General features: G+C 40.9%; 1 protein-coding gene across 1 annotated transcript; it reads right to left on the minus strand.

Annotated features, from left to right (window-relative positions):
* Window positions 1-4,548: 4,548 nt before the first annotated feature.
* LOC126706495 (abscisate beta-glucosyltransferase-like) lies at window positions 4,549-7,394 on the minus strand. The gene has a single exon (XM_050405993.1). It carries the CDS (start codon window positions 6,189-6,191, stop codon window positions 4,791-4,793), a length of 1,401 nt encoding a protein of 466 aa, XP_050261950.1. The 5' UTR covers window positions 6,192-7,394; the 3' UTR covers window positions 4,549-4,790.
* Window positions 7,395-16,450: the final 9,056 nt, after the last annotated feature.

Below are 16,450 nucleotides of genomic sequence, written 5' to 3' on the forward strand. Positions count from 1 at the left end.
CCGTCTTGTTCGGCCATTTGAAAAATGGTTCATTCTTTATCTTCTCCAAGACCTGCTGCACTGGCTCTCGAAATATTGCATTAACCACCTGGGTGTCCGCAGAACCCGACTGCCTGACAAAGTCCTTCCGGGGTCAATTACTGTTATAACGGTCCGACCTGAAATCCCTCATCTCTTGAGGGATTACCTTGGCCTTCCCTTTTCCCTGAAGTTGATCCTCCTCTACCCTTCTGTACTTATCTATCCTGTCCATCAACTGGTGTACACTAGTAACAAGTTTACCCGTCAGGGATTTCCTTAAATCGTGATCGGCTGGGAGGCCAGCTTTGAAAGTGGTTATGGCCACATCATCGTTCTTTCCTTCTATTTCATTAAACATTTCCCAGTACCAATCCGAATAAGTCTTGAGAGTCTCACCCTCTCGCATAGATATAGTCAGCAAAGATCTCAAAGGCCGAGAAACCCTGCTGCATGTAATAAAGCGAGCACCAAAAGCCCGGGTCAGTTTTTTGAAAGATTCAATAGAATTGGCCCTTAAGCCGTTGAACCATCTCATCGCCACCAGACCCAAACTTGATGGAAAAACCTTGCACATCAAAACCTCGTCCCTAGAGTAGATAGCCATTTTCTAGCTATAATAGCTTACATGTTCTACCGGGTCCAACCGGCCATCATATAGGGAGAACGTAGGCTGATGGAATCGCCGAGGAAGAACTCCATCTTCTATATTCCTCGTAAAGGGCAATTTGGAAATTTGGCTCAAGGCTTTGTTCATGGCATTGTTACCCAAGCCCCTACTAGGTGGACTTCTGTGCCTACGTCGATGGTCGTGCTCCTCTTCATAGGAGAAAGTCTCGCTTGGTGGAGTTCTTGATCTCCGCCTATAACTAGCTCCATCCGACTCCTCGGATAACGGTTTGGAGCAAGGTGGGGAGCGTTCTCGCCGAGCATGACGCAACTCTCTCTTCAAATCGACAATATCACGTTGCAGATTCCCGTCATGCTTTGCATGGGAGACGTGACTCTTCCCACGAGAGTGACTTTTAGTGGTATGAGTTGTGCATACACTCCCCTCACGGCCTTCTCTCCGTTCGGGACTCCTATGGGGATCACCATGTTGGGAGCCCCTTGACTCTGCCTGGTGCGAGTTGGCATCTTCCTGATGTGGTCCCACCGCATAATGATGTGGACCTGCTTCCTCCATCATAAATGTTGCACCGGAAGTCTTTTAAGTTAATACAAGCTCTCCCCACAGACGGCGCCAATTGTAAGGACTCAATTTGTAACGATCTCAAACCAGTCTTGGGTTCGTACGTTAACAGGCCCAAACAATAAAATTTGTAGAGCGTGGGTGTTCAAGAACTAGATTAACTTTTGTCAAAGTAAAAAGATTCAACCTCAAGTTTATAGATGGATCAGAGCTGATATAACAATCGGTTTTTCTTTGAAACAAATACAGTTCTTTTGTTTTAAAGTTTTCTTCCTGAGTCTTCTCTTTTTTTTTTCTCACTATTCCGATCCCTTTTCTGCATGCTCTTCTTTCATGTTATATACCGCCCTCTTTATTCTATCTTCACCACACACGTGTAGGTTGGGTTCAGTGGATCTCTTTCTGTCCCATCTAACACCTTCTGGAACCTCCTTCTAGCAGCTGTAAGGCTGTTTTATCACTGTTCAGGCATCACTTCCACATTAATGCGGCCAGAGAGTTGGTTGAGAGGCAATTAATGCGGAGGCAGCTGTTACCATAGATATTTGTTTGCCTTCTCTCTCTCTCACCTTTGGCCCCTTATCCCACCTTTAGTGGTGACGTAGCTCCGAGGTATGTTTGTAACAAGATGGCGTCCTGATCGTCCTCGGACTCATATTGCCGAGAAGGGTTTTGTCCTCGGACGAATACTAAACTCACCTTTCGTGATATTCACTCTTCCCTTCGTTTGGTTACCCCTTCAATCTGATATGGGCCTCCTCGGGCAGGTTTGCATCCTCGGATGGGCCACAGGCCCAATTAACTTGACTTTAATAACCTTAGTGACCGATCGGCCCCCACAGCATGCAAGTCACTTCACCATTTTAAAATAAATTTCCCTCTTTAACCCTTGCACAATGCTAAATTACCAAATAACCCTTACTACTTTTAAAAAAAAAAAATGGACCAAAATACCTAGCCCACTTGTTTAACTAATCACATGACCAATTCCCCCAAAATTTCCACTCTTTCTCAACCCCAAAATTTCATTCTCCCTCTCTTACTCTCCACCTCAATCTCCCAAAAATTGGAATGAGCTTGAAGTTTGTTTTTAAAAAAAAGTCTACAAAGCTCTTATAACCACTAAGATTGCAATCATAGTCGATTTGAATTTATTAGCTTTATTATTACTACAATAACTATGACCTAATGGGACTAAGATTCTTTTGTAATGGTAAAACAAAATCCTTCATTAGAAATCTCAAAGTGGACATTCAACTAGAGAAACATTTCCCTCTAACCTTAGGGACTTACATGGAGTTGCCACTTAATTTAATTAAATGAAAATTTGAGAAAATCTCAAAGTAAAGTTGATTAATGAATAGTAAAAAATTATATGAAATATCATATAAATCAAAATTACATGGCCTTAGTCTTGAATACAATCTAGTAAAAAGATATAATGTTAGTGGCGGCTCTGAAAATTATTTCTAAAGTAGTCGTTAAGAACCTTAAACTATTAACAATCTAACCAAAAAAGAACTTAAATATATCAACACCACAAAAAACAAAAAAAAACTAAAAAACAAAAAAAAAAAAACCAAAACAAAAACAAAAACGCAAATACATGAAGTTTTAAATTGTCCTTCTACTAACAAAATCAAAAACTAAAAAAGGGACAAATGAGAGATAAAGAGAGAACTAAGAATGGTAAGATGAGAGTAATAAAGTGAGAGATAGTATAAAAATGACAATAGAGAAGAGAAAAATGGAGAATGTGAGAAAGAGATGGAGAGCAAGAATGACACCTACTGTGACTATGAGCCGAGTTGGCAAGGAGAATAAAGTTGTCAAGGCCACTGAGAAGAACTCAGAATCACAGTATCTCTCTTGATAACATTTTTTAGGAAAAATAAAATTGGGGATTAATTACATGGAATGAGTTGAATGAGTTACAAATTTGAATGGACTTTTGTTAAATATTTAGGTCATCTATTGTTGTTTGAGCTATTTTTACTGTTATTTGGACTATTTTTTTATTGTTATTATTTGTACTCCTTTTAAGAGGTTAAGGATTATGTTTAGGTGCCGATATTATTTTTGTAAGTAGAGATACAACAAAATGTCACAACAATTTGACATTTCTAAATTAGTATACCAAAAAGATTTTAATTAGAGATTATAGTGGGCCCATGTGTTAATTGGCAAGCTAATTTAAGAATATTCTAAAAAATTTGTGACATTTTGTTGTGCGGCTAACATTATTCTTATTTTTGTTGAACTCAAATTCTTGAAATTTTTAAATCAAGGTGTTAAATATTTTTTTTAGGATATACAAAATAGGTTAGTTTAAAAATAATTATGTATATAATTTTTTTTTTCAAGTCAAGGTGTTGATGTGAACACCATGGCTTACATGTAAAACTACCACTACTTTATGGTGTAATTAATTACAATATAGTAAATAAAAAAATAAAAAGAAAATTATATCGATAATCCTAATTTATGTCTATTAGATTAAGTTTGGATGGATTCTCAAAAATAGAAAAAGGATTAAGTTTGAATGTTATGTTATAGAGTAAGAAAGTATTAGACACTCACGCTGCCCAATTTAAGTACAATGGCCAATATAGGCAACTTGCTTACCTATTGCAATCCATTTGCACGTGTTGCACAAGCTAAAATTAAAGACTTAGCTCTGTCTTAAAAGCCTCACTCTGCCTATTAAGTTACCTTGTTTTCCCGCTCACCTTACCTCTCTCCTTAGAGTCACACTCATGACCACAACAAGAACTCATTGACATTCTTCATGTTTTTTAAATCTTTTTTTATAGATAGGATAGAATTTCAACCTATGACGCCTACTTCATAATAATTATTCTTTATCAACAGTTAAAATCCGTAAAAACACTAATTAATATTTGGTATATGCTTGGTTTAAACTCCGAATCTCTTATTTGACAACAAAAAACTTTACTAATTAAGTTAACTGAAATCCTTAACTCTTTGAACCTAAGAACGGGCCAAATTTAGCATTGGACTAAGGCAAAATCACCTTCCATCAGATCAGTAGGCATTAGGACATATTAGTGCCTGGTACGAATCCCACAACAATCGAGCAGCTAGTTGGATCTTTGTTCAAATCTAGAGGAGATAACACCCCAGAGAGAAGGGCCCAACCAAAACGGGATTTTCTAGTGCTTTTTCACTCTAGAATGCTTGTGAGCATTTATTCGGGCAGTTGAGATGTGGGGCATTTTATCGAACATTCGGCTTGCGTAACATTAGACACTCAATTGTCTTGGACCATGCACTATCTTCTCTAGCATAACTATAAATATTTTGTTGTTAACTGAATCTCAAAGTGGCAGCTTAGAGTGTTAATCAACTGTACTTAACATGCCAAAATTTACTAGTCCAACGATTATATTTTACAAGGAGTCAACTGCACATCAAATAGCAAAAGAAAAAAAGAGTCAACTGCTCATCAGAAAAACAATACAAACTTCATTTCGTGTATCTTCATTATTTCTTTTCCACCTTAGTAGTACAGCATTCCTTATTCTTTTGGCAAGTGAATACAACATTCCTCCATTAATTCTCATTTTTCTTTTAAGGATTTAAGCTCCTCAATTAAGGCATCAGCATCCATATACGAAGATCCACCAACTTGAACAGCTTTCTTAGCCTTCTCTGCAAGCTCTCTAGCTCGTTTTCTCATCTCCACAACCTCATCACCACCACCCATCAACCTTTTCACTGCCACCTCCACCTTCTCCCTCACAACCAACGCTTTCTTTTCAGACTTAATCGATATCCACTCTATGCTCCCAACTTGAACTCCAATCCCCAACACATCAGTAACCAATTTCTCATTGCAGAACTGTTCAGCAGAGAGTGGCCATGTAATCATAGGCACACTACAACAAACTCCCTCCAACATAGAGTTCCATCCACAATGGGTCAAAAACCCTCCCACTGCACCATGTTCTAATATCAATAACTGGGGTGCCCACCCTTTTATTATCACACCCTTCTTTGATTCCGTAATCCTCTCTTCAAATCCACCAGGAAGGAAATTTTCTTCATCTTTGAAGGCTTTTCCAACAACCCAAATGAATGAATGGTTGGAAGCCTCAAGAGCATGAGCAATCTCAACAAACTGTCCTGGAGCAAAACTGGGTTTGCTTCCAAAACTAATATAAAGAACTGAACTGGGTTCTTTCTCATCCAACCAACTTAAACAACTTTGGTCAGCTTGTTTGCCTCTCTCGGCCTTATCAGTAACATTTGTGTTACATAGAGAAGCTGGTCCTACAAGCCAAGCCTTCTTTCCCATCTCCTTTCTGGAAAAGTCTGCAAAAGCTGGCTCCAAATCGTAGAAACTATTAACCACAGACCCAAAGCTCTTTTCTTCATCTTTTGCCATCTTATCTAAACGCCCAGATTTGTCTTTAACAAAATCAGGAAGCTGAGACCTTGTGAGCTCGATCCGATCAGGAAGGCCCGGCACTACAAAAGGCTCATAATCTGAACCCACTTTCTCATGTGGTTCATACTTTCTTAAACTCTCTACAACACAACCAGGGAGGCACCCACTACCATTGAAGATAATCCTTCTAATACCGAGCTCATCGAACAGCTCAGAAGCCCAAGGGTGAAACATGTCGAAGACAATGCAGTCGGGTTTGTGTTCAATGAGGAAGAGTTTGAGAGGTTCTTGGAGGACTGTGGTGTCAGTGAAAGGGGTTGCAGACATGTCAGATTCAGATGAAACTGCACCGTCTGGTAATTGGAGAGCATGGATGGAAATTGGGTGGCCAGAGTTTTGGTCACGGAGGATGGAGTTTTGGAAGTGAAGAGCGTTTGTGGGAGTGACTATGATAGTGGATTTGGCTCCATGGGAAGCAAAAAGTCTTGCCATGTCTACCATTGGGATCTGGTGGCCTCCACCCCCGAAGGGAAAGAAGAACATTTCGACTGTACGAGTTTTTGAGTCCATGGATGCGTTGACTTTTGAGAGAGTATAACAAACGAGAAATCCTTGTGTTCCGGTTTTGATAGGAGTAATTCTGGTACCGTAACCCTATTACACCTATTTTTCACAATCTTATGTGTTACAATGTGACTCACTACACTTTCACTCGACATTTTTGTTTACTACTAGTCCACTAGTATTTACCGTGTGCTAAGTTATGACAAAACTGTGGCACAAAAGGACATGGTTTTAGAAATTTTCGTTTCAACGGAGATAAAAAGCATAGGTTTAAATGAAGAAAAAAAAAATTTAGGATCACACCTTTTCTACCACAACTATGTTATAAATGTAATGCGATAAGCCCCAAGTCATGTAGAAAAAGTGATAAGCCCCAAGTCATGTAGAAAAAGTAATGGGTCTTGACAGCATATACATAATTGTGAAGAAAAAATTATGATAAAAATTGTAATCTTATCATTATACTTGTGTATTTAGTTATAGATTATTATGTATAACTTTTTAATTTTTTTTTTTTAAATACAAATATATAAGAGCATCATTATTGATGGAGGCATATTACTATAACGATATTTTTGCCTCCTCAAACTACAAAATATTGTGCTACATTAATTAGTGATGCTATAGCTAAAAATTAGTGATGCTATAGCTAAAAAATTTTAGCTACATGCTTACTGTAGCTACTTGTTTTATTTTTTTTTTTATTCTTTTGCTTCTTTTTTTATTCTTTTTTTTTTCTTTCAGACTTTCAGCTCATCTCTCTCTCCCGTTACTCCCCTCTCTGACTAGTGTTCTCTCATCCCTCTCTCTCTCTCTCTCTCTCTCTCATGTCGGATCAGATCATGTCGTGGGTCACGCCGTGGATCACACCATGGGTCACCTCGTGGATCAAGCCCTTGCTACCGTCCTTGAATCCATCTCTTTTCTCTCTTTGCTTAGATCGGAATTTGGTTGATTGGGTTTTTTTGTGTGTGTTTGTTTGATTTTTGGTTGATCTTTGCTCCGATCGGAATTTGGGTGTTTGATTTTTTTTTTTTTTTTTTTCTATGAGTTTGGTGACTGTGATGGTGGTTGTGGTGGTAGTTTGGTGGCTATGGTGGTGGTATGGTGTTTGATTTTTTTTTTTTTTCTTGTGGGTTTAATGGCTGTGGTCGTGGTTGTCACAGGTTGTGTTGGTGGTTGTGATTGTGTTAGGCTTGGTTATAACAGTAGGTTATGGTTATGGCTGTGTTGGCACATGGAGGTTGTGGCTGGGTGAAAGATTTTTTGGAGATATTTTTATTTTATTTTATTTTAGTAAGTTCTTTATATTATTTTAATATAATAGTTAAAAATATAAATTTATTGAGATTTGGTGCATTAAAAAGTAAAAATATAAAATAAATAAAGCAACTTTTATAAATGCTAAATAGTCAAACTTTTGCCTCTGCCGACGTGAATGCTCAATCAGTTAGCAGATAAGAACTTTGATGCTATCGTCATTAGTGACGTATATTTTGATTGAGATTTTCAGTTTTCTTGCTCTTTTTTTTCTTTTTCTTTTTTGTCTTTTTTGGTTGCTAAGTTTTTATGCCTAAAAGTCATGCTATGATGATTGGTTTGTAATATAAATTGATGGGATCCTTTTCACATTCAGTGACACAGAGATGAGTCTGTCAAGGTGTACTTTTTTTTGAGAAGAAGTGTCAAGGTGTACTTTGTGGTCGACCACTCTTTAAACTCACATGAAAGAGTTGACCACGGTAGTGGCTTTCACGTGCGTTACAAAAATGAAAAATAAAAGACGGCAAAGAGCTATTAATTTTAATTGAACCGCCCACATACCAAGCATTCCAATCCAACTATCCAAGCTTGGCTTATTTACCACAAAAAAGGAAAAAAAAAAAAAAAATCCAATCTAGGCTTTTCACTCCTCCAAACTTTCTTTATCACAAAACGGTCAAAACCATCGCAACTTCTCTAAAAATAAAATAAAATTTAGTTATAAAATTAGTTATAACCTAAAATTATAAACTTAGTCAATAATTTTTTTATTAGAGATGAATTTTTACAAATTCATTATTGGATTACGTCTTCTTCTTATATCATTCATATTTACAAAATTTCTAGAAAATTAAAGATTAATAATTATGTCATCAATAAATTGTTTAAATTGTAAATTTTTATAATTTAAAATTGTATATAAAATATAAACTTATAAATCATAAAGTAAATAATATTCGATTGACACAAAATTTGATATGTATATTAAGAGTATAAAGAATATGCAATTTAACGGTTAGATTTTCAAAATATGTAATCATATTTATTTTATTGAATAAGGTTGTAATCTTAGACTACAACCAATTTTGTAACTAAACTTTATAAAATAAAAATAAAAATAAAAAAAGTTGAAACAACATCATTTTGAACATAAGTTATGAAAAAAAAACAAAAACAAACACCTAACAATCAAGGATCACAATCCAACAAACTAATTTCATTTATTTCAATCTATCAAGATTTTGTATTAGGATTTTCAAAATTTGGGATATCAACAATTAGAGGTTGACATTATGGCATCACTAGAATTGATTTCTGAATTATTTGTATTTTTCTTTAGAAAATGATAAATATTGTACTTGGTTTTTCCACGATCTACAAAAATTAAGTAAAAGTCATATTTATTTTATCCTTATATATCTAATGTAGGGACACGATTTTGGAGCCCAAACCCCTATTTTGTGAGTCTTGGTCCAAAGAGCCCAACACAATAAATTTTTTGTAGAGTATGGATCAAAGAACTAGGTTTTAGTAAGTTAAATGGGGTATTGCACGGAATAAAGTAACACATGAACAAGAACAAAAGTCATTATATTGAAAGACCACCCGATCTGATAGAACTAAACACTTAGTTTGTATATACGAATCAATGCAGTGGGGTTCCTTTGCATGCTACAGTTCTCTCTCCTCCTTTTCCCCTCCTCCTCTTATGGGGGCTTTTACACATTATATAGGCATTTTCCTGTCATCTAGGCTTTACACTTGTCGATCATCCAAACCTCCACTTGAGCATCTATCCCATCAGACACCTCTTTCAGTTCTTTGTGAGTTGCAGTAGTCAATGTAGCACTGTTCAGGGGTCTTCTCCACATTAATGCGGCCAGGAAAGTAGCTGTAGTGCATTCAATGTGGCGGTGGCAGCTTTTGCTTAGATATTTTGTGTTTCCTTCCTTTTCACGTATTTAGGAGATGGGCTTTAGTTCCTGGGATGTCCTTTCGCTCCGGGTTTTCAGTGTCCGAGGAGAAATTCCTCCTCGAACCTATTTTCTTTGTTTCCAGTGATGTTTAACGTGAGTTGCTTAAGCCACGTTAACTCCTCGGATGGGCTGGTGTCCTCGAACGGGTCCAAGGCCCAACCTGTTATTTTGGGCCATAGTCCCCACAATAGCCCCTCAAAACTCCGGTTTTTATCTCCTTCCGAGGAGAAAAGCGGGGTTTTGACTTTTCAAGGGATAAGATCAATTAGTTTCCGGTTCGCACGTGCGGGGGCAGTTGCTTCTGACGCGTTACGATTTACGAGGCGCGGCTTATTACTCCAGGCGGCTTTATGTCTCCCTCATCTTATGGTGAGGTGCAGATCTAACGGCTGACATTCTTCCTAGAATTCTGAGCGGGAATGGCCATCCCTTCTCTCTCTTACTATATAAGGTCTTGAAGAAGCTCTTTTTGCTTTTCTTTTATACCAACGCTCCAGTTTGCCAGAGAATACCAGCGCCCAGTCGTTCATTAACGTTCCAGGCTTTCAAGTTTCCGTGATTACTTCAGTGAGAAATTTTTCCTTGAGGAAATCTCTAAGAGTTTCAGAGATTGTCGTAAGGATACTTGTAAGTTCTACTTCCTCCTTGTAGCCTCAATTTTCACCTCGACCCTCAATTTCACCTCGACCTTCCTTCTCGGCCCACCGGTTTGACCAGATAGGTAGATTCAAGTATCTAGTAGATATTTCGGCCACCATAGAGGCCTTTAGGGCAAAATATCGCATCCCATAGGGGGTGGTTTTGCAGTATTGTCCTCCGGAAGGAGTGCTAACTGATAGGGATGTGGGTCAAATCGTCATTCCCATGATCGCTTTTATAGAAGGAGGAATGGCACTTCCCATGCGTAGGATTACCCGAGACTACTTGTTTAACCATAGGTTGACACCGCATCAGTGCGCTCCCAACATGTTTAGGGTCTTAGGCAGTATAGATGTCCTGAACGAGCGGATAGGTCTAGGCCTTACATGGCATGACATAGTTCACATGTACGAATGCCACCACCTTGACAAGGCGGGATACTATCTTAAATCTCGGTCCGAGATCGTTAGGTTAATCTCTTGTCTTCCTAAATCCAATAAGGGTATGAAAGATGACTACCTTATTGCCTCAGGAGAGTAGAGCGACGGTTTTCATTGTCCAACTCGGGCAGGAGATCCAGGTGCGGTGTCTTTAGGATCAATCCTCTGGGAAGGGGGGGGGGGTTTCAGCCCTTTTAGTTTTATTTTCTTTTGGTCGAAAATTCAAAATTTTTGTAACCTAACTAAAATTTCCTTCTCGGCTATTTTGCAGATAGAGCACACATCGCTCCTCGACTCAGCCACGTGAACGTTCAGGCCTTGAACTACCTTTTGAGGTCAGAGATCTACGTCAACGAGGACGAACAATTACGAGCGGCTCATCTGGTTTTGGGTTATGAACCCTTGTCCCGCACTTTCCAAGACATCGGCCAATCCATAAGAGCCGATAGTCCAAGGTTGGCTAGGATCGACGTGTCAAAGCCAAGGTTTTTAGCTCGAGACGATCTCAGGCCGATTGTTTTGCCTGTAATTCAGAATCCTCAGCCAGCTGCACAACCGCTTCCACAAGGCAGTCCCGAAGCTGCAGCGCCTGTTAACGAAGAGGTAAAATCATCTCGTCTTTCTCTTGAGGAGGAGATAGACGAGTTTTATTTTGAGGAAGATATCCCAAAAGCTCCTTTAATCGAGCTTTCAGACCCTGAGGGAGAACCGGATAGGAATTCCGTGGTCGGAGTTCCTTTGGTTATTGCCTGCTCGGACGATTCTTCAGACGAAGAGGTGGACAACATGGCCTCTAACAAAGGCAAGAGTTTGCGGGACTTGATGGCTTCCCGAGGCAAAGGGCAATCATCAAAGGTGCCTTCCAAGTCCCAGACCCCTATCCTTCCACCCATTGCTCCACAGCTCCCTGCCGATCTCGGCTCAAAAGTTAATCCCAACCTGAAGAAGAAAAGGCCGGCTGAGTCCCTTGAGGAAGGCGAGGTGGGTCCTCGCCAGGGAGGTAAACAGCAAAAAATGACTCAGGAGCACAAGGACATAAGGGCTCCATCTGTAGAGAGCCGAGAAGAGACAGAGCGGGCTGATGTGCGCGTTACTCCGCGTACTTGGAGCCCGAAACTCGAAGTGGATGGAGTTGCCATTCCCTATACTGCTTCGGTCCGAGAGTACAACAGGGGCCGAGCAGGGTACATAGCTGAAGCCCTAGAGCAACCCGTGCTCCTTCCCAGGGACATGGAGGCTTACAGGCGATTTTCTCGGCCCGAGCTCTTCCTGTCCCTGAAGAGAGATCTTGCGATGGTACGGCAATTCATCTTCTCCTCAGTAAGATCATTAGATCCTGTCATGTTTTAATACATCACTTTGTCATTTCTTGGACAAATTACTCAGCAAGTATTTGTAGCCGAGAAGTACTGCCGCAACAATCGCAACTTAGCGGAGGTCGAGGCTCTCTCTCATGCTGAGGTGGAGAAGGCTTTAGGAACCCTTAAGTAGGAGCAATATGAGCTATCTGAGAAGGTCAAAGAGGCTGGGAAAAACCGCAGGAGCACCGAGGCCGGCTTGAAGAACGCTGAGAGTCAAGCCGAAGACCAATGCCAAAAACTGTACGTGACTGAAACCAACCTTGCCACTGAAAAGCAAATTGTGTTGGATCTCAAGGCCGCGTTGCAGAAAGCCCAAGAAGAGGTCCGGGTTGTAAAGGAAGCGGCTCATCCAGTCAAGGAAGCATCTGAGGCCGAAAAAAGGGCTGCCTACCAGCTGGGGGCGGAGGAGACTGAGGCTAGACTTTCTAAGGAGCTGCCGGAAGTATGCAGGGATTACTGTAGTATTTCATGGGCTCAAGCTCTTGATGCTGCAGGGATCCCTGCAGATTCTACCTTAAGACTGTCCGAGAGTGTCTTCTTCCCTCCAGAGATCCGGGAGATCCCTGCCGACACCGCTGAAGCTTCCAAGCAGCCTATGGTCGTTCTTGATGCCATTCCCTTAGCTGAAATTGCTGGGGGTTCTAGCCAGGTTGAGGATGTGGAGGAAGTGAAAGGTAGGGATAAGGGTAAGGGAAAGAAACCCTCCTCCCAGGCTAAGGATCCCGCCAAGAAAGCAATTACTGAGGCTGAAGACTAGGGGGCAGATTCACAGGCCAAGGATGCCCCTCCTCCTCAGCCAGAGCAAAAGTGTGATCCTCCTGCTAAGGCTTAGTTCCTAGGGCTCTTACTATTAATATCATCTTTTTTGTTTTGGACGAAGGTTGTACTGTCTTTGTCTTGTTACATAGACCTCTTATATTATTTTTGGTTATCAATACAAGTACTTCTTTCTTCATTTTTTATGATTGGTGTTGATGGAATTTTATTATATTGTTCCGAGTTAATGTCATTGTTTCTTTAGTTGACGTTTGCAACCCTGCCAAAATAAATAAATGCGAAGAAACATAACTGTGTAATGAACATAGAACAATAAATGCTATCACGCCTGACTATGAACATACCTTAGAGTGGGATAGAAGTCCTGAGTTGTTAATTTCCCCTAAGTCTGTGGTCCGAGGAGCCATGCAGGACTTAGGTTCTGTTTAAAACTTATATAGATGTCGTAAGTTGTTAATTTCCCCTAAGTCTGTGGTCCGAGGAGCCATGCAAGACTTAGGTTCTGTTTAAAACTTATATAGATGCCGTAAGTTGTTAATTTCCCCTAAGTCTGTGGTCCAAGGAGCCATGCAGGAATTAGGTTCTGTTTAAAAGTTGTATAGATGCTGTAAGTTGTTAATTTCCCCTAAGTCTGTGGTCTGAGGAGCCATGCAAGACTTAGGTTCTATTTAAAACTTATACAGATGCCGTAAGTTGTTAATTTCCCCTAAGTCTGTGGTCCGAGGAGCCATGCATGACTTAGGTTCTGTTTAAAACTTATGTAGATGCCTTAAGTTGTTAATTTCTCCTAAGTCTGTGGTCCGAGGAGCCATGCAGGACTTAGGTTCTGTTTAAAACTTATTTAGATGCCGTAAGTTGTTAATTTCCCCTAAGTCTGTGGTCCGAGGAGCCATGCAGGACTTAGGTTCTGTTTAAAACTTATATAGATGCCGTAAGTTGTTAATTTCCCCTAAGTCTGTGGCCCGAAAAGCCATGCAGGACTTAGGTTCTGTTTAAAACTTGTATAAATGCCGTAAGTTGTTAATTTCCCCTAAGTCTGTGGTCCGAGGAGCCATGCAGGACTTAAGTTCTGTTTAAAACTTGTATAGATGCCGTAAGTTGTTAATTTCCCCTAAGTCTGTGGTCCGAGAAGCCATGTAGGACTTAGGTTCTGTTTAAAACTTATGTAGATGCCTTAAGTTGTTAATTTCCCCTAAGTCTATAGTCCGAGGAGCTATGCAGGACTTAGGTTCTGTTTAAAACTTATATAGATGCCTTAAGTTGTTAATTTCCCCTAAGTCTGTGGTCCGAAGAGCCATGCAGTACTTAGATTCTGTTTAAAACTTATATAGATGGGGGTGAGTCGACAAATGCGCGATAATCACAAGATGCAACACCGGCATAGCTGTTTTCATTAATAATAATATCTTTTCAAATTGTTTACATTCCATGGGCGAGGTACAGTTTTCTCGTCTAGATCTTCCGAATAATAAGCACCTATTCCTGCCACTGAGGTGATGCGATATGGTCCTTCCCAGCTGGGTCCCAGCTTATCCTAGGAAGGGTTCTAAGCGCTGCCAAAAATTCTTCTCATCACGAGGTCACCTGGCCCTAGTGGCTTTAGTTTTACATTAGTATTGTACCCTTGCTTCAGCTTTTGGTGGTAATAGGCCAATTGGATCATTGCCCATTCTCTTTTCTCCTCGGCTAAATCTAGGCTCCTCCCTAGCAATTTGTCATTATTCCTTGGGGTAAAAGTGCTGGATCTCAACGTTGGGAAGCTAGTTTCCAGGGGAAGCACAGCTTCGGCCCCATAAGTCATTGAAAAAGGGGTTTCTCCCGTTGACCGTCGCGGCGTGGTTCGGTAAGTCCATAAGACGTGTGGTAGTTCTTCCACCCTCCTTCCTTTTGCATCATCCAGTCTCTTCTTCAACCCATTCACTATGACCTTATTCACAGCTTCAGCTTTCCCGTTTCTTTGGGAATAGGCTGGAGTGGAATACCGGTTGGTGATTCCAAAGTCGCCGCAATATTTCCTGAAGGTTTTACTGTCAAATTGAAGGCCGTTGTTAGAGATGAGGGTGCGAGGAGTTCCGAAGCGCGTAATGATGTTTTTCCAAATGAACTTCTTTGCAACCACATCCCTGATATTGGCTAATGGCTCGGCCTCTACCCATTTGGTGAAATAATCCGTGCCGACTATTAAGTATCGCTTGTTCCCTGCTGCTTTCGGGAAAGGGCCAACAATATCCAGACCCCACTGAGCGATCGGCCAAGGACTGGAGAGGGGGTTAAGGACTCCCCCCGGCTGGTGGATATTTGGAGCAAATCTCTGGCATTGATCACACTTCTTCGCATATTCTTGGGCCTCTCTCTGCATGTTCGGCCACCAGTATCCCTAGGTGAGTGCTCTATGTGCTAGCGATCTTCCTCACGCGTGGCTCCCACAAATTCCCTCATGCAGTTCTTCAAGCAACGATTCTGATGCCTTTGGATGTACGCATAGTAAGTATGGCCCAGAGTAGGAGCACTTGTATAGTTTGTGATCTTCTGACAACCAGAACCGAGGAGCATTCCTCCGTATCTTCTCGGCCTCTAATTTTTCTTCGGGTAATATATCATCTTTGAGGAAGTTCACTATGGGATCCATCCAGCTTGGATTCCTTCTGATTTGATGGATTCGAATTGTATCCTATGTGGTTGTACCTGTCTTGCATAAATCCTCAACAAGGATCACCTGGGGTAGATCCTGTGTAGAAGACGTGGCAAGAGTGGCCAGCAAATCCACATGTGTGTTCCCACTCCTAAAGACATGCGTCAAATTGAAAAATTCAAAACCTGATTGTAGGCGTTTAACTTGACCGAGATATGCCTGCATTCTTGCATCTCTAGCCTCCAACTCGCCCCTTACCTGGCCTACTACCAGTCTGGAATCCGAGAACGCCTCTATCGCCTTTCCGCCTATTTTTTGCACCATGACCATTCCTTGCAGCAAAGCCTCGTACTCAGCCTCATTGTTTGTAGCCGAGAACCCAAGTCTTAATGATTTTTCAATGGTAATATTCTCGGGTGATATTAGAACTAGCCCTACCCCGGATCCTTTTTGGTTTGCCGCGCCATCCACATAGACTTTCCATCGCGAGGCTCCTTGTGCAGAGATTGTTCCAACCGATTTTCCATCCATGTTCTCCTCCTCGGTTACTGCCTCTACAGCGGGTTCAGCAAATTTAGCGACTAGGTCCGCGAGGACTTGGCCCTTGATGGAGGTTCTAGGCATATATTTAATATCAAAAGCCCCTAGAAGTGTACTCCACATGGCGATTCTTCCTATGTAATCGGTGCTTCGGAGCACCGATCGGAGGGGGAGTTGAGTCAAGACAATGACCATGTGTGCCTGAAAGTAATGGGGTAGTTTTCGCGTGGCATGCACTACTACAAGAATTGCCTTTTCCAATGGTAAATAGCACACTTCAGCGCTATGTAGCGATTTACTTATGTAATATACCGGTCGCTGTATCCCATTATCAATTCGTATTAGTACCAAGCTTACAGCATGAGAGGCCACTGCTATGTATGCGAACAAAACCTCGTCAGCCTCAAGGCTGGACATGATGGGCGGCCGGGACAGGTATTCTTTAAGTTGCTGAAAGGCTATAACACAGTCCTCGGACCATTCGAATCCCTTCCACTTATTCACCAAGAGGTAGAAGGGTCGGCATCGATCGGCAGATCGGGAAATGAACCGATTCAATGCTGCGATCATACCGATGAGTTTTTGTACTTCTTTCGGGTTGTGGGGAGTTTGTAAGCTATTAATCACTTTGATTTGG

This window comes from Quercus robur, chromosome 11, assembly GCF_932294415.1.
Source record: "Quercus robur chromosome 11, dhQueRobu3.1, whole genome shotgun sequence".
Taxonomy (NCBI): Eukaryota; Viridiplantae; Streptophyta; class Magnoliopsida; order Fagales; family Fagaceae; genus Quercus; species Quercus robur.